At 39.9% G+C, this 23,385-nt stretch overlaps 1 protein-coding gene and 1 pseudogene across 1 annotated transcript in view; one reads left to right on the forward strand and one right to left on the reverse strand.

The window, feature by feature from the left end:
• Window positions 1-2,496: 2,496 nt before the first annotated feature.
• SELENOF (selenoprotein F) overlaps window positions 2,497-23,385 on the reverse strand; it is a 38,647-nt gene continuing 17,758 nt past the window's right edge. Inside the window, exons 3-5 of the mRNA XM_004582078.3 lie at window positions 12,075-12,138; window positions 4,371-4,420; window positions 2,497-3,367 (exon numbers count right to left, since the gene is read on the reverse strand). Coding sequence (XP_004582135.2) covers window positions 3,236-3,367; window positions 4,371-4,420; window positions 12,075-12,138 — 246 coding nt within the window. The 3' untranslated portion in view covers window positions 2,497-3,235. The remainder of the gene's footprint in view (window positions 3,368-4,370; window positions 4,421-12,074; window positions 12,139-23,385) is intronic.
• LOC105941631 (peroxiredoxin-like 2C) lies at window positions 17,782-20,324 on the forward strand (annotated as a pseudogene).

Genomic DNA, 23,385 nt, shown 5'->3' on the forward strand with positions numbered 1-23,385 from the left:
ACAAACCTCTTCTGGGGAAGATAACAAGTGACTATGGAAGAAGTTGTTTCCGAGAATCCAGAAAAACAACAGGGAGGAGTGAACAGGGTGGTCTTGGCTCATCAGTTAGCCTCTCTGGACCCATTTTCTCTCCAGCAAAAGCAAAATAGCACCAGATTGCTAGGATTTCCTCCAGTGCACATTCCATAATTCTGGGCTTGGTGATCAGCCAGTCAAAGGGTAGTTTCTGTGCTGACACTTTCAGGTGATACAGGCAAAAAGAACCTTTTGTTAGGGATCACTGAGTGATCAAATCAAATTCACAATGAATACGAATTTATTAAGGAGAGATTCAACCCAGTCTGTCTTCTAATGGAGAACTGAGGCTGTGTGCCTGTTTCACTTGCTATTTCCACACCCTGGACAGTGCTGGAGGAGGCACCTGGAGGTGCGGTGATGGGAAATTCCAAAATGCATCAGTCAGTGTCATCACTGAAGAGGTTGCTGTGTGCCTCTGGGTAGCAGGTACATCAGAACTGTATCACTGCTCTTTGAGGTGCTGTAAAAGTGTTGTCTGTGGCTAAGGTTTGGCCTAGAGGCCAAGTACCCAGGTTCTTTATTAGAGAACATGCCAGAGCCCAGCTTTGGCCTAGCCCTGACTGGCACTGAGGAGGTAGGCTGGCATACAGAAGTTCCCCAATAATTTTTTTTAAAGATTTATTTATCCTCATTGAAGGGCATATTTACAGAGAAGGGGATATATATATAGAGAAAGATCTTCTCTCTTGGTTCACTCCCCAGGTGGCTGCAACAGCCAGAGCTGAGCCGGTCCAGAGTCAGGAGCCAGGAGTTTCTTTCAGGTCTCCCATGCAGGTGCAAGGTCTCAAGGCTTTGGGCCATCCTGTACTGCTTTCCCAGGCCACAAGCAGGGAGCTGGATGGGAAGAGGAGCAGCTGGGCACGAACTGACACCTATATGGGATCCTGGCACATGCAAGGCAAGGATTCAGACAACAGGCTATCGCACTGAGACCAATAATTTATGTATTTATTTAAGAAAAGTGTTATGTAAGGAACAATTTGGATTTGAGTAGTCTGGAAGTTTATCAGCAACTTTTCATTTTTATAATTGCAAAGGTGGAAAGTTGCTTTATTGGTACTCTCTGCCTTGTTCTCCAGTGCCTGAAGGCTACCTTCAGAAACAGCATTCATTATTGAGAGGGATACATTTTTCCTCATTAAGATATTCCTTTACCTAATAACTACTGTTAGGTAGTACATTTTTTAGCCACCAACAGGGGAAAATAAACTTGAAGACTAAAGAATTTCACTACATCTTTAAAAACTAGGTTGGGGGTCAATTTCTATTTCCTGTGTTTTAGGCAGTTTGTGAAACGCAGGCACCAGATGCCGTAAGGAGGTCCAATAATGGGAAAAGACTGACGGCCAGTTGCAGTTTCCCACCGTGGTGTGACTTACTCAGAGAAGCATGGCGAGGCCTGCTGAGCTGCGCCAGATGACACTTTGCGGGTGTCCTTTTTGGCTCATAGTTTGGCTTTTGCCAAATTCTGAACTTTGGAGATGACTGTTTTAAGTTATGAGTAACGCAATTTTGGCAGAGAAAGCAAAGTCATAAATATCAAATCACTATTCTGTGTCTATGTGGATTTGACTAAATGTAAATAAATGGCAGAATTTAGCCAGAAAATGGTACTTTTATATAAGTATTTTATGCTTCTTTCTTGATGATCAGCAGTTTTGCTTTCTTAAAAAGCCATTCTTTGATTGCAATTGGCAAGAAATAGTTGGAAGTGGCTGATTAATTTGAACTTCCCAATTAAAACACTGGGGTTTGGTAAGAATCCCTTTATTCCAGCTTGAGGATTTGAAGCTCTGGATACTCCAGGGCTCTTCAGCATCTTTGATCTCGCACAATAACTTCAATACGACAGTCTTTTAGTTCTCCTTCCAGGTTTTTCTTTTCAAATCCCAATGCCAGATACTCATTTAACTGGCTCTTCCTGTCTAGAAACCAATCCAATTAATTTTCTATGCCAACCTCAGGTTCGAAGTTTCATCCTTCAATCCCACTATTCTTTTGTATGTGGCGGTAACTCCATTCCTACTGATTTTTCTTAAAAAAAATCTTTCCCCCCACTGTCAACAATTGCCTTAGGCTTCCTCTTGTTCTTCACTTGTAATAATCATCACGCTTATTGCCATATTAGTCAGGCCTGGCACTATCAAAATGATAGTCCTTTTCCACTGCTACAGATGATCCATGGTCCATATGCCAGGGTTTCTTATAATACTGTGATTAGCCAAATTAGCCAAGTTTATTTATATATTCATTATGATGCTGGCTTTAATAGTCTCCTTAATTTAAAATATTACATGATAGAAACTGCTGGTAAAAGTAGCCAGTCTCTGAGACATTTTACAAAGCTCTGATAAATTATATTTAAAGAATTTATAGTTACTTGGAAACATGAAAGCACAAACCATAAAAATTTCAAACTTATGGATTTTTCAAAGTTTTTATTTATATTTTGGTCTTACAAACAATCATTTTTAAAATCTATTTTTCTGTAAGGAATGTAAAAACACAAAAATCTGCCAAATATCAGATTCACACAAATCCTCAGAGAGGTTTTCTGTGTGGTCTTCACTGACGCAAATTTTTATGAATGCTTCACCCTTACTGTTGAATCTTCAATCTGTTTCATAATAACGAAGCTACAATGTTTTTAATGCAATACATACATTATACAATACAAATAACATTTCTAAGAGAAGGAAATCTAGGCATTATTAAAAAAATATGAGCAGCTTGGAGAAGCAGGCAAAATGTCGAGGCTTGGTATGTCTTCTTTGCTCTGGTTTTCTGTCATTACTTTTCAAAAGAACACACAGCACGTGAGGCACAATAATCATCTCCCTTAATAATCTCCCCAATTAAAAAATCGGCTGTTCACAAAACTGGACCAATTATCACAAACTCTCATTTGCATAATTAACCACAAGCCTGTTACACAGCATTTCATTAGTGGTATCAACAAATGCAGGAGGACAGAAATCTATTTAAAAAAAAAAAGGGTTCTGGCAAGCTTGCTAACTCCACCGATATGCCACTTCAACTTCTACCTGAATGTTAAATGCCCCGCAGAAAAAAGCCTGAACCAGGGAAGGAAGTGCAACATATTTTCTAGGTGCTGGAGTATTTCATTTGATAACAATGGGGAAAAATCAAGCAACATTTATATGCGCTCCAACTTTTCACTCAGGAATTCTTCCACGCTGTCTGTGTTCCACTTGAGGATGCTGAGTTCTTCAGCAATGTTCCCGTTGTCATCCAAAAGCTTTAGCACAGGGTCTGACCCACGGACATACTAGCAAACAAGAGGGACACCGTCAGTATTTGCTCCTTAGGGACAGTTTCCCAGCTCGGACCAAGGTCCAGAGGGCTTACTTCAGTATGACAGTGATTTTTTTTTTTAAAAGCTTTTAGACATAACATCACAAACCAGTTAGTCTCAAAGGAAGTCTTTTTAGAAAGACCAAAATGGAATTTCATAAGAAAATGAGAAAAAATTGTACTTTACTTCAAAAGAGAAAAAACTGCCATTAAAATAATTTATTTAAGATTTAAGACTGTTATCGAATGTAACAAACATTAATGGTATACTTATTTAATAGTCAAATTAAAATGAACTTCAAATCTAATGGAGAAGTCAGACAAACTCAATTAACAATAGAGAACAATGGTGCAAGGAATGTTTAAAAGTTTATGAAAACATATGGTATCAAAAAACTACACAGGGATTTAAAACATATTTTGCACCAAAATAAACTGGTGTTTTTACTTTTTATGAGCTTTTAAAGTATTCTCACTTAGGAATAATTACTTATTTACTTTCATCTGCTAGGAAGGCAAAGAAACAAAGGGACAGAGAAAGAAGGAAAGGGAGGCGCAAGAGAAAGAGCCAAGGGCCTGAGCCGCTGGGGTGCCACCAACTACCTGCCAGGGTGCAACAGGAGGAGGCTGCATGGAGAGAAGACTTAGTGGATACATGGTATTATGCATTTGGGAATACACCACAGGACAAGGCAGAAACCCTAATGCAATTACAGAGTGCAATTAATAATGCTGTTATCGACATGGCTTCTTCAGTTAACAAATGTATCCTATAAATTCAAGATGTTGTAACAGGGAACAGGGTTAGGGTGTGTGCCACCTAGCACATAGAAACACTACTTTCTACCCAATTCTTCTGTAAACCAAAAGAGCTCTTCTCTAAAATATTAAATAATTATTTATTCAAATATTTCTTTTACTTAATAAACAAATAAATACATACCACAAAAAAAGAGATTCCATTACCATTTCCTTACCTTGATTTGTAGTCCTCTGAACAGTTTGGGTTTATCACTCCTGACGAAAGCTTAAGAGAGAAAAAAGATTTAAGTTGTTTCTTTCCAAATCTTCGCTAGATGCCAAGATCAATACACAAAACAGAAACAAACTTAAAGAAAATATTACATCCTATATGAAAAAACTTCAAACATGTATGAATAAATGGATAGATATGCCATATTTTTTGATGGGAAGATTAAATATTTTGAGGATTGTTTCAAATTTCCCAAACCCCTAATTTCAATGGAATCAGGGCTTGACAAAACAATAGTACAGCCTAGCTGTAAGAGAAAAGTGAAAGAGCAGTCGAAGCAGATTTTAAAAAGTAAACTATGGGATGGTGGGATTTGTTCTGCTATAGAATATGCCAAAAGCATAATGCATTTTAAATTAATTAAGCAGATCCTTATCAAATAATTTTATATGACACAGAGCATAAACAAACCTATATAAAACAGATGACCTTCTAAAGAAGCTTATAGTCTAGTAAGGTATAACTATGGTAAATAAATAATGTTAAAAAAAATAGAGTGGTAAAAAAATAGTTCAGGGCACCACCACGATTTATAGCGTAAAGAACTTAAAATAAATAGTCAATTCCACTGGTAATCAAATAAATGGCCAACAAAATAAGTTAACTACATCCCGAGTGAGAAACAGAGAAAAGAATTATACAGGTAGATGGGAGAGGGATTTCATTGGGGGTGTGTACCGATACCTCCTTCCTCATGGGTGCGCAGCCAAATGAACCACAAGGCTTAAAACATACATATCTTTGACAACTATATGTGCAGGAAATAACTAATACCTAAGGTAATTCTGATAAATAAGCCAAAAATTGGAAAACAATCTAAATATGTAAAGGCTGTTGGTCAAATTTACATGTACCATGTTATCAAATACAGCCAACCATTAAAAATTATAGCCTGGGTGCTGATGTAGTTTGGCAGCTATGAACGCGAATCCATCCCACCCCGCCCCCTCGGTAGATGGGAGGAAAAAAAATCAAACATTTAATATACTATTTTTCTCCACACGTTGACACTCCTCACCCACAAGGGCATGCAACCCTCTTAACTATGTAAACAATATTAAAAATAAAATGAACATTTAAATAATGAAACAAATAAATCAGAGGCCAACATGGGGATGCAATCCTCTGAACTATGCAATCAATAATAAAAATACAATAAAAATTATTAAAAAATTATATTAGTCGATAGTTAATGATATGGAAGTAAATTACCATGCTCAAAAAGCACGTTATAGGCTGGCTTCCCGTGGTTGTTAAAAAAAGATATAAATATTTACTGATGGATATTTTCATTTGCAAATAAAAAAGCCTAGACACACTAAATGAAATCTTAAAAAATATTAAGTGAAAAAATACTAACCACAATTTGTATAATGGTTCAAAAATATTATTATGATGTCACTGAAAGGTTGTATCTAAGACACAGGATTCTTGGGAAGTTTCAAATGAATGAATAGCCAGCATGGTAGCATAGTAAGGTAAAGCCAACTCCAGTGATGCTAACATCCTATATGTTTGCTAGTCTGAATCCAAGCTGCTTCACTTCTGACCCAACTTCCTGCTAATGGGCCTAGGAGGAAGCAGAGCGAAGCCACAGTCCTCGGGCTCCTGCCACCAAAGTGGCAGGATGGACATCTAGGCTCCTGGCTTTAGCACAATCCAGCAGTGACTGCTATAGCCATTTGGGGAGTAAATTCAGTACACAAATGCATGTTTCCACAAATATTTGAATTCCTCTAAATACCAGGTGTACAGTATTAGGAAGATTAAAGGCTCTTTTATTCATTTGAAAGGCACAGTGATAGAAATCTCCACCTGCTCTCTTATTCCCCAAACTGACGCAAGAGCAAGATCTCGGCTAGGAGGAAGATAGCTGTGTCAGGGGCCCGAAGACGTGGACCAACTTCTGCCTTCCCAGGCACACTAACAGGACGACAAATTGGAAGAACAGCTGGGACTCCAACTGGCACTATCAAGTGGCATGTTGACTTCTCAAGTGGTAGATTAACCTGATGCATCACAACTCTGGTCCCTCTCAGTATATTAATGATTAAAAATCTTAAAATTCTGCACTTTAAAGTATTCCTAGTTTGATAGGGAAACAGTGGTATGGCAAATATTTTTCAGTGTCATTTGGGATTTACTAATGCAGCATATAAAGGATAAAAAATTCCACCCAAAGGCTACCCAAAATCATGCTGAAATTACAATTCGAATGAATAAAAATCTGTCACCAAGAACTGGGAAGAGGCACAAGTTAAGACAATTCAGTGTGTGCAGAGACAAGTCAGTGGCAGTTCCCTGAATTCTGCATGAACCGGAGTTGTGAACCTAGGTATGAGGGACTATATGAGTGTAGATTTTATGTATGTGATGTTGTTAACCGTTCTGTATGGGATAGAGACCCATAAAGGACTTTCAGTAAGAGCATAATTTACTCAGGCATGTCTTTTATGTAGTTGTGTAGAAGCACTACAGTAAGAAAAGGATACAAAGACAGGCACACCAGCTAACAAGTAACCAATCTTTTGAATAAAGATATTTAAAAGCTCAACTAAAAGCATAGAGAAAAGGAAGGAAATAAGATATGAAGGTTATTAAACAGGAAAACATTCACAACTTGGTGAGTAATTGGGTATAAAGTGTGGAAGATTAATCGTGATTCTTGTGTTTCATGCTTCATGCTTTCGCCTGACAATGCTGCCATTTGTGGAAACAAGGAAAAGGATGTAAATTACCAGAGAAGAGAATCGATTCAGGTTTTAGACAAGCTGTTTAAAGGCTTTGCACTAAAAATGTGGCATACAGTCTCAGAACTATCAGAAGCAGCAAGTCTTAGGGCCTATGAGAAATGTACAGAATTGAAATTAAAAGTTTTAAATCATTTTCCTATTACAGATCATATCAAGCACGGAAAGAATACATGGAAATACATGCATACAGTTTAAAGAAAACTAATGTTTCTTTGTACATGGCACCCACACTGAAAACAAAACACTGCGAAGCCATGAGGCCTGTATGTGTTCCTTTATATATATCCATGATTCCAAACTTGTTAATCCTTGTTTGCTGTTCCTTATGGTCATTACCAATTGTGTGTTGCTAATCATTTAGTTTAGATTGCTTTTTAACTTCACATAAATTAGAACATACTGTACACATTCTTCCATACAAATCTTCAGTATTACACTCCATAGTTTAATAAGATTGCCAGGCTACTCATGTATCCATCGGTTATGGAAGTATGTAAAGCGAGTCAGAAACATGGTATTTAGTGGCAGGCCCTGGCTTTGTGGTTAAGATGCTGCTTAGAATGTCTGTATCTCTATCAGAATGGGCTTGAGTTCCAGCTCTGTTTCCAACTCCAGGGTCCTGCTAATACTCAGCCTGGAAAGCAGCAGGAGACAGTTCCCTATCACCCACTGGGAGATACCTGAGTGGACTCCTAGCTTGTGACTTTGGTTTGGCCAAGCCCTGGCTATTGGGGACATTAAGAAATGAACTAATAGATGGAAAGTTCTCTGACTCTCTCTCTCTCTCAAAAGAAAAAAAATAATTCTGTGAAAAGTAATCCAACATCAATTCTGGAGAACATGAAAAGAAAATTTGAAGACTCTGACTAAAAGTAACATGTGAAGGAGGGTAGGAGGAGAGAAGCTAGGAAAGAAGAATAAAAAAATAGAAGAAGGAAGTAACTAAGAAATAATATAGTTGTACAAGTAAAGGAAAGAGAGAATCAAGATGGCGGAATAGGGTAAGGACACGTTTAAACAGACAGAAAAACATTTAATCAGGATGAAGCAGAGAGGACATATTTCAGGAAATAGGAAAGGACAGAACAACAACAGAGGGGTGCCTGGAGACTGACAGACACAGGAAAGCAGCGGGCATAGCAGTGTGGTGTTGCAGTGACTGATACTTCAGCAGCATTCAGCTAATGGCGATCTGAACTCCATCAGCAGCCAGAACTCTACCAGCAACCAGGTGGGAAGAGACTTTCACTGGGAGCTTGGGAGGTGAACCAGACAAAGAACTGTTCATCTTGTTGGTCCGTTTGATTTGACCAGGAGCAGAGACAGAGCAGATCTCATACGGGCAGTGCGAGAACAAGGTGGATTTCATAGCCCAGTCAGCCCCCTAGAGCCGAATTGGGTGCCATTTTACTAAGGAGGAAAGGGCAAGGGAAAGGATGGAGCATGCACTGAGCTGGGAGTGAGCTCATTTCTGACTCAGTGAACTGCAGCAACGACGTGGTATTCTATGGGTTCCACCCAGGGCAAGTCTGGGTAGCCCTCAGATCTGATGGCCAGCAGATCAAGAACTGTAGTGGTGGTACATCGGGTACCATTTTGCGCACTGTGGCAATAGCTTTAGGATTACAGGGGACAACAGTGAACTGGCATGTGCTCAGCTTGTGAGAACTCACTGAGGTCCGTGCATTGCACTGGTCCCGCAGGAAAATAATACTGACTCTGGCAGCGTACGGGTCAAAATAGGTCCGTGTGGCACCAAGACCTAACGTCCAACAGGTTCTGACAAGATCAGCGCCACCAACAATCTAATTATATAGGACACCTGGTGTCTCTCTAATCCTGGGACTGCTCCAACCAAAAGTGGGAGAAAGGTTGCAGAGACAACAGTGCAGCTTCAGCACGGCATCACAGGAAGTTGAGAGTGGTGAGCCAGGAGTTGGGGCTGTGGAGACCACGGTGGAAATCTGACATAAGAACCCAGACCTGGAACGTGCTGGAGGTTGTGGCACAAGTGGCTGCAAGCAAAAACTTGTGTACCAACGGCAACAAGTAAAACTGCATTGTAGACCTGGGGGTGACACAGCTTAGAAACCTGCCCCAAGGAGAAGACTGCTAATTAGAAGTGCAATGGCCAAGAGCAAAAGAAGAGGCAAAGGCACAATGAATATTACCAAAAACTCCCCTGCAAAGGAGCAAAATCCTATGCCAACCTCAGAGTTCACTGAGGAAGACATTGAGAAAATGGTGGACACAGAATCCATAAGACTCATTTTAAAGATTCTGATCAACAATGAGAAGCTCATGCAAGAGTTCAAAGAATTTAAGGAAGCAATAAAGCAAATCTAGGCTGATATGTCAGAAATTAAGGACACAGCAGAGCAAATTAAAAGTACAGTGGAGAGTCTCCAAAATAGAATGAAGCAAGCAGAAGAAAGAATCTCAGAATTGGAAGATATTTCCTGTCACCAGGGGGAGGCAAACAAAAAGCTGGAAGAAGAGCTGGATCAGGCAAAAGAAAAGTATGCAAGAATTGAAAGACACTATTAAGAGGCCAAATATAAGAGTTATGGGAGTCCCAGAAGGTGCAGAAACAGAAGCTGAGTTTGCAAATGTATTTAATGAAATAATAAAGGAAAATTTTCCTAATCTGGAGAAAGAATTGGGAAACAAGATCCAGGAGGGGCACAGACTCCCAACAGGCTTGATCAAAAGCGATCTTTACCAAGACACATGATCTTCAAGCTCTCTTCAATTGAACATAAGGAAAAGATCCTTAAATGTGCATGTGAAAAAAAATCAATTGACACATAAAGGAATGCCAATGAAACTCACAGGAGATCTCTCACAGGAAACTGTACAGGCAAGAAGAGAATGGAGTGACATATTCCACATTCTAAAAGAAAAAAATTGTCGGCCTAGGATAACATATCCAGCAAAGCTTTCTTTTGTCTTTGAAAATGAAATAAAATTCTTCCACAGTAAAGAAAAGCTAAAAGAATTTGCGTCTTTCAAACCTGCCCTGCAAAGGATACTTCAAGATGGTCTCTTCACAGAGAAGAGGAATAGCACCTAACAAAACCAAAGGCAAACGGGAAGAACCTCCCAGTAAAATGACAACAGAAGACTAAAACAATGAACAGCCCATTCCTAAAATGACAGGATCAAAGTACCACCCATACATATTAAACTCTGAATGTAAATGGCTTAAGCTCGATCAAACGTCATAGATTAACTTCATGGTGTTGTGACTTTCTTGTTTCTCCCAGATGTTGATTTTGTTTTGTGGCTCTTCATTTAAGGGGATGTACAGTAGCTGTGTAATGGAGATTGTCATATCTAATAACATGTCATTTAACTTCATGGTATTGTAAATTTCTATTTTTCTTTCTATTGTTGATTTTGTATCATGACTTTTCATTTAAGGGGATGTACAGTAGCTGTGAAATGGAAACTAACATCCAGTTGTGAGGATGTAGTGTGGTATGCATTTCTGCTTCCAGACAAAGATGGACTTACAATGAAACTGTTTACTATGTCTTGACAATAGGATTCTGGATTCTCTGCCATTGTCCATGCCCGCAATGATGGACATATGACTGAGTATGAAGAAGTATATGTTAGTAATGATACAGAGGAACTAGGAGGGAGCAGGGAATTGGTGAGGGGATAAGGGAATATGGAACTGTATCATAAAATGATAATAATAATAAAATGTAAAAAAAAAAACCCCAAACAAAAACAAGTAAAGGGAAGAAAGTTTCAAATGCTGGGGAGTGAAGTAAGATTGGTGTATGAGGAGGCAAGTTGGCAGAAAGAGAAGCCAGGTTGTAGTTAGGTGAGAAAGTGGAGGAAGACACGGAAGAGAATTTTGCTAACTATGAGACAGACTATAGTTACAATATACATATTGGATTTCAAATACAGCTAAAAACCATGGCCAGTAAGGGAACATGTAAATGCATTCACCAAAGAAACAAAACGTGTAACAGTAATAACTACCATTTAACATCCTCAGTACTAAACAGTACTCGATCTACAGTTAAGCATTCAATAAACACATTTAGAACAGAGTGTGATTTATTCTGCATTTGCCAATGCCAGACTTATATGAAGTAATTTATATGCTGCTTAACCTTCAAAACAGTCCTATTCAGAGAGGGTGTTGTGGCATAGGTTAAGGTCCTACCTGGCATGCCTATATCCATGTTTCAGTGCCCATCTACTTCAATTTCAGTCTAGCTGCTGCTGAAGCACTTGGGAAGGCTGTAGAGGAAGGCCAGCTACTTGAGCCCTGGTTCCTAGCTCCTGGATTTGGTCTGTTCAGTCCTGGTTGTTGCAGGTATTTGAAAAGTGAACCAACGGATGGGAGATCTTCCTCTCTTATTTCACCTTATCCTTTAACCCCACAACTCCATCAAATAAACAATCATAATTAAAAAATGAAACCTCCTGCTATCTCAATACTACATTAAATCCACAAATTATCTGCCACATCTGAAGGTTTGAGATTTAACATGGACTAGCCTGATGACATGTGTTTGGTTATGGTAAAGTAACTAAGTCTTCATCAATGGCTACAAAACTATCGCCACAAAAAAATGAAGTGAAAAAAAATTCTTACTCTGGAAAAATTTAATGAAATGTTGATTTTATTTCATTAATTTATCTCTCTGAGTTTCTTTTTGAAAAAAATTTATATAAAGTGAACAAATATCACATATGTGATGATACAGATTTAGGAGCATAGTGACACCTGCCACTCTACCCTACCTCTAGCCTACATTGCCCATCTATCTTCCTCCTTTGCTATCTTTCCCCCCCATTCTCTGCTACATTTTGCAATGGCATATTTTGAGTGAGATTTTAATTTTAAATGATTAGATTTTACTACATACCTTGGACTTGAGGGAACCTCCCCAATTTTCATCCACAGACTTCAAGAATAGCTCCTGCATATAGCTACAACAGGGGAAAAAGAATTAAGAAAACTGAGATGAACCTTAAAATACATTCATAACGTAAATGAAACATTCACAAGATAAATCTAATAGTTAAGTACATAATGCAGATAAGAAAAATATCAGAGATGGCTAAGACTATGCAGCTGCAGTCCAAGAGAACAAGGAAATGGCAGCCCACAGTCAACCCTCTTAGCAGGTTTATAATGTATGGTCAATTGAAGCGCAAATGTTAAATGAAAAACTCCAGAAATAAACATTTGTAAGTTTTAAGTTTACACTGCTCTGAGATGAAATCTCCGGTGGTCACTCAGTCCACCGGGACATGTCATCTCTTTGTTGTGCATATCATGTTGCCATTTACTAGCCCCCTGGGTTATCAGACTGACTGTGGTACTGCAGGATTTGTGTTAAACATTATTTTACTTAATAATGACCCCAAACCACAAGAGGTAAGACTCAACAATGAAGTATATTATATTTAGCATGCCAGACTGGGTGCAGGAATATACCCATCTATCGCAGACAGATACTCAATGAGAATTATTTCTTGTTGCTTTTACTATTAAGTGATTCTGTTTTAAAATTAAAGACCCAATAGCTTTTAAGAGTGATTAATATATTAAGTATTACATAAAGATATTATAGGAAAATCAGTAAAACATAATCATGAAGAACTCAAATGCAAGTATTTTCTTTTAATGAAATTCAGCTGAAGCAGATTCGATGGCAAGTACTACTTTCCCAGCTATAGAATCTGACATTCTCAGCCGAGCTGGATTCACTGGTAAACATCACCTTTTGCAGCTCCAGAGGCTGCACATTCTCTTTACAGACAGCATATACTTGGACTATAACTACATTTGGGAATATACGTCCTAAAAACAACCATGGGAAATGCTGTACCTAAGAGAAGGCCAACAATTTAAGGAACAGCCCACACCCATTTCATTTGTTCTTAGCTTTTCGATTCCTTTTTTGTAGAAGTATGAGGTAAAGATGGACTTAATCACATAAGCAGGCATATTCATTAAAACACTATGGAAAATTTTACCACAAAGCACAAAATAGAAATTTTAAAATCACTTAACTCAATCTATTCAAAAGATACTGAAGTTTTGGTGATTCTCAGCCAGATCAAGAATTAAGGTTTTGAGGATCACAAGCCGTTTTGAGTGTCTCACAGAATTTTTCTTTAATGAAGGGTGTTCAAGGACTTTCTGAAACGACCGTGGGAACACTGATGGAGCAGGGGCTTGTCCTAGCAGAGAAAATGCCAGCAGAGATGCTCTAGCCCATACTGCAGTGCCTCACATGGATTAGGACACACTGGGAGATATCAGGTGATGGCTCAAGCAGAAGGTCCCTCGCCCACAGCCATGACCTGCACCGAGTTTCTGGTTTCTAGCTTTAGCCTGGCCTATTCCAAGACCTTGTAATAAGCATTTGGGAGTAAACCGCCAGCTGGGAGCTCACTCCCTACCTCTTAAACAATGGTCTCACCCACTATCCCCTGACCCTCGACCCTTTCCACCCTGATCAACTATGTAAACATCATCAAAAATAGAATTGAAAAAATTAAAAAGAATTAAAAAGTCATAAAAAAGCCAATAAACAATGTAGCAAAAAAAATATTAATAGGTACAGCACGGTGGCCTAGTGGCTAAAGTACTCACCTTGAACATGCCAGCATGCCATATGGGTATCAGTTCTAATCCTGGCAGCCCCACTTCCTATCCAGCTCCCTGCTTGTGGCCTGGGAAAGCAGTTGAGGACGACCCAAAGCCTTGCAACCCTGCACCAGCATGGGAGACCTGGAGGAAGTTCCTGGCTCTTGGCTCCTGGCTCTGGATCAGCGCAGCACCGGCCGTTGCAGTCACTTAGTGAGTGAATCATCGGATGGAAGATCTTCCTCTCTGTCTCTCCTCTCTGTATATCTGACTTTGCAATACAAATAAATCTTTAAAAAAAGTAAGATTAGATTGACTTAATTTTACACAGTAAATTGTTTCTGACCAAGGTTTGGGTAATTTTGGTTGGACAACTATGAAAAGAATAAAAAATTGAAACATTTGTTTATTTGATAGGCAGAATTACAGAGAATACAGATCTTTCAAATGTTGGTTCACTCTCCAAAGCCTATAACAATGGGGGCTGGGCTGGGATGAAGCCAGGAATCTAGATAGAACTCCACGATCTCCCAACGCGGGTGGCAGGGCTCAAGCACTTGGCCCATCTTCCGCTCTTGTTAAGTGGAGCAGGCAAGATTCAAACTGACAGTCTGATATGCAATGCTGGTGTTGCAAACAGCTGTTTAACCTCCTATGCCATAATGTGGGCCCCAGGAAAGAAAAATGAAGGGCTAATGAATTCACCAATCAGCTCATGAAGAGATATTTAACATGACTAACCATTATGGAAATGCATATGAAAAGCATAATAAGACACCATTTTATACCGATTATGATGGTAATTACAAAAAATCAGAAAGCAAGCAGTAGAGAGAATGTGGACAAACTGGAATCCTTGGGTACTGCTATTAGAAATGTAAAGTGGTGTAGTGGTTATGGAGAATGGAATGATTTCTTAAAAAATTAAAACCATGGGCCCAGTGTGGTATCCTAGAGGTTGGGGTCCTTGCCTTGCACGTGACAGGATCCCATATGGGCACCGGTTCTAATCCCCGTTGCCCACTTCCCATCCAGCTCCCTGCTTGTGGCCTGGGAAGGCAGTGGGGGATGGTCCAAGGCCTTGGGGCCCTGTACCCACTGGGAGATCTGGAGAAGGCTCCTGGCTCTGGATTGGCTCAGTTCTGGCTGTTGCTGCCACTTGGGGAGTGAGTCATCCAATGGAGGGTCTTTCCCTCTGTCTCTCCTCCTCTCTGTATATCTGACTATCCAATAAAAAGAAATATTTTTTAAAAAATTAAAGACAGTTATCATATGACCTGTACTGTCTGTCTAAAGAAGTAAAAGCAGAGACTCAAACACTTGCACATCTATCTTCATGGTATCATTCATAATAGCCAAAAGATGGAAGTAACTCAGGGTCCAAAAATAGTGCAGGGATAAACAAAAATTTATTCAGCTTTAATTAGGAAGAAAATTCTGACACATTACAGCACGAACGAATCCTGAAGACATTTTGTTAAGTGAAATAAGGAGGTGGCAGAAGGTTACCTGATTCCACTTAACCCAAGTAGGGTAGGCAAAGTTATACACAGAAAATAGGATGGTGGTTATCAGAGTAGACAGGAACGGGGAGGTAATGTTTAATGTGCATGGCACTGCAGTCTGGGAAGATGAGAATAAAGAAGTGGAAAGTGATGGCAATAATGTGAATGTACTTAACGTGTGAACTATACTTCACGGGTCAAAGAACACCATGTCATAGTAACATTCAGTTCTTAGACTTATATTTTATCCATGATTCCATGGAACACCTTATATAACGGTATTCTCCATACAACTGTTGCCCAATAGTCTTCACTGCCACAGTAAATGTGGACAATGGTAATGACTAGAGGGCACATGGGGTCAAAGGGGAAAGCTTCTTCACCTGGGGATGACAGGCCTGCTTACTTCAGACTCACTGACTCAAGGACTGAAAGATTTACTTGACGTAGAATACTTACGACACAATCAGAAAACACCTCACTGCACCAAAGGCATTAATTGATTAATTAAAAAATATTAGAAGTCAACTTTTAATGAGTAGGCAGCTTAGATGTAAACTCGTCCAGGCAAACTTTTTTGGACTTCTTAACAGCAAGGAAGCGACTTTCATAGTAAACACCTACAGAGCTCTGCTCTCATGAAAATGCACTACAGATACAATAACATCGCAAAAAGTTGATGGAAAATGGAATGAAGATATACTACACATTTTTTCCACACACTTTTTGATGTGTTCTCACGATTTAGTTAATTACTTGGCTGTGGGAAGGAAATGTCTTAATCTACCCCCAGAACTGGATACAGATGTTTCTAATGTGTGCTGAACAGAGAATTATTAATTTTAAAAAATCAAATGTCTCTTCTTTCATCATATAACTAAATATTTCAAGGTTCTTTGACACACTTTGCTGAGTACTCCAGTCCAGTGTAAACACGAGGAAATCAACTCAAAGTTACACAATAGTAAAGCCAAATTCTAAAAACATTGACTTGTGATGCTAACTTGCATTGTACTTATTGAATCTGCAATGCTAACAGGAAAACATTAGTTTTCCGTAGTGAATGATGAATTTAAATCACCTACAGATAATAAATTTTAAATGCCTTATAAAGTGACCATAAGAAACTTCAGTACCACCCCCACAATGAAATGCACTACTTACAAATAACAGGACATAAGACACGAAAAAATAATTAAAGGTTAAAATTTGCAATGTCTTGACTTCAAAAGTTTCAATTTTAGCATTTTCAGTTCAAAATTTTTTTACTTATTTTTCAGTTGATGGGCAGGGCTGGTGGTAGAGAAAGAGTGAGAGAGTATGAGAGAGAGAATGAGAATCTTTTCCATCTGCTGATGCCCTTCCCAAGTGCTGCAACATCCCAACCCAGCCCAGGCCAGGCCAAAGCAGACAACCAGTAACTTAATCCAGCCTTCCACATAGCTGGCAGGGATCCCACAAAGGAGCTTGCCCTGCTGCTTCCCAGGATATACTAAACAGTAATCTGGAAGCTGAAATTCAGCCAGGACTAAACTTAGGCACTGCAATAGGGGGCGTTTAGCCAGCATGTTAACTACAACACCAAATGCTCACCCCAACCTTTTCATTTTTTAGAGACTGACAAAAATATTAGCATCCAAATACTGGAAAACACCAAAACCAAGCTACATAACTTCTCATTTCAAACTGGTAGGCCTCTTTTTTATGTTTCCCAGAAGACTTATTTGCACAGGCGATCTAACTGTATTAATCAGTTGGTCATTATTCCTGATGCAGCAAAGATGCAAGCCTCAGCCATCCTGGTTCCAAAGTCATTAGAGCTCACACACAGTACACTGGCAGTCCCTGAGAGGACTCTGGCCTTACATTTCCAAGATGAGGCCAGCCCATGCCCAGGAAAACTGACTTCAGTTCTGCCCACCCATCCAAGTACCCACAAGACTCTTAAGCTCTACAAGGCTTGGCCTGCTTCATATGCTGCCACACAGTGGCTTCATCTACACCCTGGAAGTTGGTCATCCTCTGTAAATTTATTTTTCCTTAATAATAAATTTGATTTGACTCTGAATTCCTATCCTGTTTCCCCACTTCCTCTACGTTCTGCACCTCCTTCCCAACAATTCCATTCAGGCTATTTTTTATCCTAGCCCAAGGGGAAAAACATGAAAAGTTGTATCCAATATTGCATATTTTATCCTATGCAGACCACATCTATTTCTACATTATTTAGAATTGCTTGCTTTTCTTGTAAACTTTAAAAAAAATTTATTTCAAAGTCTGAGTTGGGGAGGGAGGGAAAGAGGAAGAAGGAGAGAGGGTTTCCATCCTCTAGTTTACTCCCCAAATGGCTATAATGACCAAGGCTGGGTCAGGCCAAAAAGGAAATAGGAGCTTTTTCCAGGTCTTCCACCTAAGTGGCAGGGGCTTCAATACTTGGACCATCCTCCACTGTGGCAAGCAAGTGCCAGCATGGGTCTTGGCTTACTTAGCCTATGTGACGGGCAGAGGGAACATGGTTTTGGTGCACCAAAACCATGTCTAGAGACTCGAGACTCCCCCTTGATTTCGGCGAAAGCCTCGAGACCCTTCTGTTTTGACAACACTACCTTGAGACCCCTGCGGAACCATGCTGTTGGCCAAAAGGCTGAGGCCCTCTGGGTATTTCCTTCCCCTCAATCTCTTCCAGTCATTTGGGTACTTTCCAGTAGTTTGCTTGCCTCCTCCCGCTGCCTACCCTGGTCCATACCCATCTTGTGGTAAACTCGTGATAGTCTCGTAATAAACAACTCCAGGATGCAGGTGGGTTACATAAGATGTGGTGGGCCACACAGTACCACCTGGCAACGTATGTGACAGCTGTACTGAGTGGCTAGGCTTTTAATATGTAACTGATGCTTATATCCAATACGAATATTGTTACTACCCTGGGGATTGTTCCCCTGGACCCTTTGTATATAAGTTTGTGTTATTAATAAACGAACAAGTTCACCGTAACTGTCTCCGGTACTTTTCCATTGAGAATGCTGTCGCCACACCACTTTACCCAGGGGGGTGGTCTATGATTATGCTCCCCACCTCCCCCTCCACTGCATTCCCAGATCATCAACAAGGAGCTGGCTAGAAAATACAGCAGCAGGGACATGAAACAGTGTCCATATGGGATACTGGCATTACAAGTGGCAGTTTGACCCGCTGTACTATAATAGCACCCCTACCAAAACCTCTTATTTTTTTTCCTCTAGATTTTAGTTTTATTTGAAAAGCAGATTTTCAGAGGAGAGACGGAAAGAGATCTTCCATTCACTGGTTTATTACTCAAAAGGCTACAATGGCTGGAGCTGGGTCAAGCTGAGGCAGGAGCCAGGAGCTTCTTCTAGGTCTCCCACATGGGTGCAGGGCCCAAGGACTTGGATCATCTTCCATTGCCTTTCTAGGCCACAGCAGGAAGCTGGATTGGAAGTGGAGCAGCTAAGACATGAACTGGGACCTACAGTGGGATGCCAGCACAGCAGGCAGAGAATTACCCTGGTGCTACAGTGTCATCTTCCCTACCTAAACTTCTAATATGGTCCTATGGGTGGGAAAGGCATTATTTAACTACCTTAGGTCTATAATTTATTTTATTTATAACAGAATTTCTGAATATGCTAATTTTCCTTACTTAAAAATCAGTGACAAGTGATTTTTATTACATGCTTAAGATAAACTGCAGCTTGTAGTTAGCTGAACTTTTCCTAGGTTAAAAAAAATACATTTTAGGGGCTGGTACTATGGCTTAGGGGCTGTACGGCTATATACTGGCATCCCATATGGGGCATGGCTGGAATCTTGGTTGCTCCACTTCTAATCCAGCTCCCTGTTAATGCATGTGGGAAAGTAGCAGAAGAAAATCCAAATTCACGAGCCCATCTATGTAGGAGAGATCCTATAGAAGATTCTGGCTCTTGGCTTCAGTTTGGTTCAGCCCTGGCCTTCGGGGCCACCTGGGGATTGAACCGTATGTCTCTTTCAAATAAATAAATCTTAAGAATATACATTCAAAGTTTTACTAAGATTGCTAGCTGTATGTATCTCAATTTTATTCTATACATTTCATATACTTTCCTAAGGTTTTTGGGACAGGGTATTCCTATCCTTATAGAAATACTTCGCTGAGAAAAAAATTCTTACTTTTGGGTTTCTGACATGTTGGCTGCACTTGTCCCCGTCACATAGCACATCCTCACCTGAGCAGCCCTGGCCCTGGTCCTGAAAGACCCCAGTGACAGGCAGCCCTTGATGGCTACTGTGGCAGAGCTGCCTGTGCTGGAAGCTCACATTAGGCTGGTGCACCTAGGTCCCGTTTCAGGAGTGATGGGCCATGGTGGTCTTCATGTGTCCTTATCTCCTGTGTTATATCTGCAAGGAATATGTAAAAGATCTCAAGAATCTCCAAGAGCTTCACAAGGAAATAAATGTCACCCTTAAGGCGACTGGACAATCATCTGATCATTTCGAACCTTTCTGCAAGCTAAGAGGGAATTCTCATGAAATCTACACTGATCTTGACAGAGAAATTTGTAAGACTGAAGGTGAAAAGAGGTGAAAAAAATTGTATGCTCAGGACAGAGCCCCCACAAAGTCCAATCTCCTTCTTGGAAGTCTCTAGAACCTGTGGCGAGCAGTGACTGGCCCACTGTTTGATTTTCAAGCAACCCAGCTCAGCAAGGTAGAGTCCTCATTTAGGTCCAGGTAACAACATTAATTTCAAACACTTCAATAAAAACAGGCTGGATCAGAAGACCATAAACTGTATTATAGTTTGGGGAAGTTCAGCCTGTGAACTTCGGAAACAGATATTCTTAGTTCAGCATGTATGGATAAAGCAAACTATTCCCTCTATGACAGCATTTTCGCTTAAGAACATCAGTTACATATTAAATAGTGGGGGAAGAGGGGACTCCTCAGTTTTATCATTTTGGCAAACCACACTGGCAAATATTAATTCTCCAATACTACATTCTTCAAATTAAACTATTCATTTTTGATTGCCTTCTATTGAATTGATAATGATTTTATGCTTAAACAGCTTCACTGAGTTTAAAACAGTCTACCACATTATTTTTTTTCCTACTACACTATTAAAATGCTGTTTTTATTTTTAATTCCTGTCTTGAGACTGGCAAGAAAAGTTGTAAAATATACCAGGGAATATCTTCCTTAATTTAAATCAGGCTCAAAAGAAGGTAAGACTACATTAGAGGTACCTTTCCACAAAAATATAATCAATGTTTCAGTAAAAGCTCAATGAAACTGTATAAAAACAAAGTGAGAGGCATGACGTGGTAGCCTAGCAGCTAAAGTCCTCACCTTACATGCAGCTGGATCCCATATAGGCGCCTATTCATGTCCCAGCTGCTCCACTTCCCATCCAGCTCCCTGTTTGTAGCCTGGGAAAGCAGTAGAGGACAATTCAAAGCCTTGGGAACCTGATCCACATGGGAAACGAGAAGAAGCTCCTGGCTCCTGGCTTCAGATACGTTCAACTCTGGCCATTGCGGCCACTTGGGTAGTGAACCAGAGGATGAAAGATCTTTCTCTCTGTCTCTCCTTCTCTCTGTAAATTTGACTTCCCAATAAAAATAAATATAAAAAATCAGAATAAAAAAATAAGAAAATAAAAAAAATTGTGCTAGGAGAAAATTCTTTTCAGTACACGGTGCTGGGGAAGTTGGATATCCACATAGAATAAAACTAGGTTTCTTTCATCACATACAAAAGTCATCGCAGAATGAACTGAAGACCTCAATGCAAGACTCGATATTATGAAACTACCCAACAAACATACAGGAGAAATGCTTCAGGACATTAGTAAGAAGGGTATTCTGGATCAGTCTCCAACAACACAGGAAACAAAGGCAAGAACAGATGAGATTTTTTCGTACTAGAGAATTGCTGCACAGCAAAGGAAACAATCAAGCATGAAAAGACAACCTATCACATGGAAGAATATGTTTGTAAGTTATATATCTGAAAAGAAGTCAATACACAGAACACGTAAGAGACTCAATAGGAAAAGCACAACCTAAATATTCCAATTTTTAAAATATCTAAGTATTTTTTTAGACAAATTCTTCATCTCAGAGCAAGTGAGACATAGAAACAGAGAGCTCGTATCTGCTTGGTCACGCCCTAAATGCCAAAAAGGGCAAGAATTGGGCCTGGCTGAAGGTGGAACTCGATCCGGTTCTCCCAGGTGCATGGCAACAACTGAGCTGCTTGAACCATCATTCCTCCCAGGGGAAGCTGAAAACACAGATCAAATTCAGGACTGATGGAAGACATGCATGTCCTAATTGGCAGCTTAATCACTAGACAAAATACTCCTTCCTAAACACCAAATTTTCAAAAGATGACAGAGATGACAAACAGGTATGCGAATACTGCCAAAGAAATGCAAACCATAATTACAGTGAGATATTACTTCTTTCCACTTAGAATGACTATTATCCAAAAGACAAAACAAGTTCTGGTGAGAACGTAGAGAATACTGGGAACACTGTCATTCATTCCTTTCCACTGTTCTAAGAACGTTCTAAAACATTCCTAAGGATCACTAAAGAAATTTTTAAAATTATTTTGGCATTGGAGCTGTGTGGCATAACAAGATAAGTGGCTGATTGGGATCCCTGTATCCTGTATGGGAGTGCCAGTTCAAGTTACAGCTGCCCTGCTTCTCATCCAGCTTCCTGCTACCATATCCGGGGAGCAGCAAGATGATGGCTCAAATGCCTGGGTCCTTCTTACTTATGTAGGAAACCCAGAGTTCCAGGCTTCTTGCTTAGGCTTGGAATAGCCTTGATGGTTGCATGCGTTTGCAGAATGAACGAGAGACGGAACACAAATCTTTTTCTTCTCTCTCTCTTTGTAGTTCTGCCTTTCAACTTGATGAAAACAACATTATTTAAAATCTTACTTATGGGCCTGAAATTGTGGTCAAGAAGGCTGAGATGTTGCCTGTAACGCTGGCATCCTGTACTGGAGTGCAGGTTGAAGTGCTGGGTACTCTGTCCAATCCAGCTCCCTACTAATATACCAGGGAAGGCAGTGGAAGATGATTTGAGCTTGGGTCTCTGTTTGCTGCATGGGAGCCATAAGTCAGGTCTCTGATGTTTGCCTTTGGCCTGGCCCAGCTTTGGCCGCTGTGGTCATTTGGGAAATGAACCAGTAGACAGAAGATCTCTCTATCTTTCAAATAAATAAATCTTACAAAATTTATGAGAGAGGGAGATGGACAGGAATAGGGAAGTGTTTGGGGGGATAAGTGACAAAAAGCAAAAACTCCATTCACTGATTCACTTTGAAAAAGTATTCCACAGAGCCTTGCGATAACCTGGAGCCAGGAACACAATCACGATTTTCCATGGAGGTGGCAGGAACCAATTTACCTGCATCAACATACCACTCACTGCCTCTGAGGGTCTACATTAGCATGAAGTTGGAACCAGCAGGAGGAGTAGACACCCATCTGGTGTTTAAGCCCCATCCTGTAGGTTGTATCAACCTAAATCTACCTCAGATCTGCTCCTTTTCATTTTCACTGTCAACGTGCTGTTTTAAGCCTTGCATATTCCTTTCGGAAACAGTAATCTATATTTTCTTGCAAAGATATTCCTCTTCTTATCAACTATTGTTCACACCATCAAACTCACTAAAATACAGATCTGATATTTTATTGTTCATAATCCATTAATCTGTCCCTGCCTGCAGGATAAAGTTCAAATTCTGACCAAGGCACACAAGGCCCTACACATCACCCAGTCCCTCCTTAGCTAATCATGATCATCTTCAAAATCACCCAGCTGTTTGATTTAGCTCAGACAGCCATACTCTCATGGCTCCATGCCTTGTTAACCTTCCTTTATGCCAGAGGCTCTTTTCCCAATCATTATTCAACTCTCTGTGTCAATCCCTATTTAAACAACCACCACCATTTACCTAACCTGTCAAATTGCCATGCAACATTCTTATGGGTGCCATCATAACAAATACACATATTCTGTTTCAAGCATATCTCACTGAATTCTTTATTTG

The sequence above is a fragment of the Ochotona princeps genome, chromosome 2, assembly GCF_030435755.1.
Source record: "Ochotona princeps isolate mOchPri1 chromosome 2, mOchPri1.hap1, whole genome shotgun sequence".
In the NCBI taxonomy this organism is placed as follows: Eukaryota; Metazoa; Chordata; class Mammalia; order Lagomorpha; family Ochotonidae; genus Ochotona; species Ochotona princeps.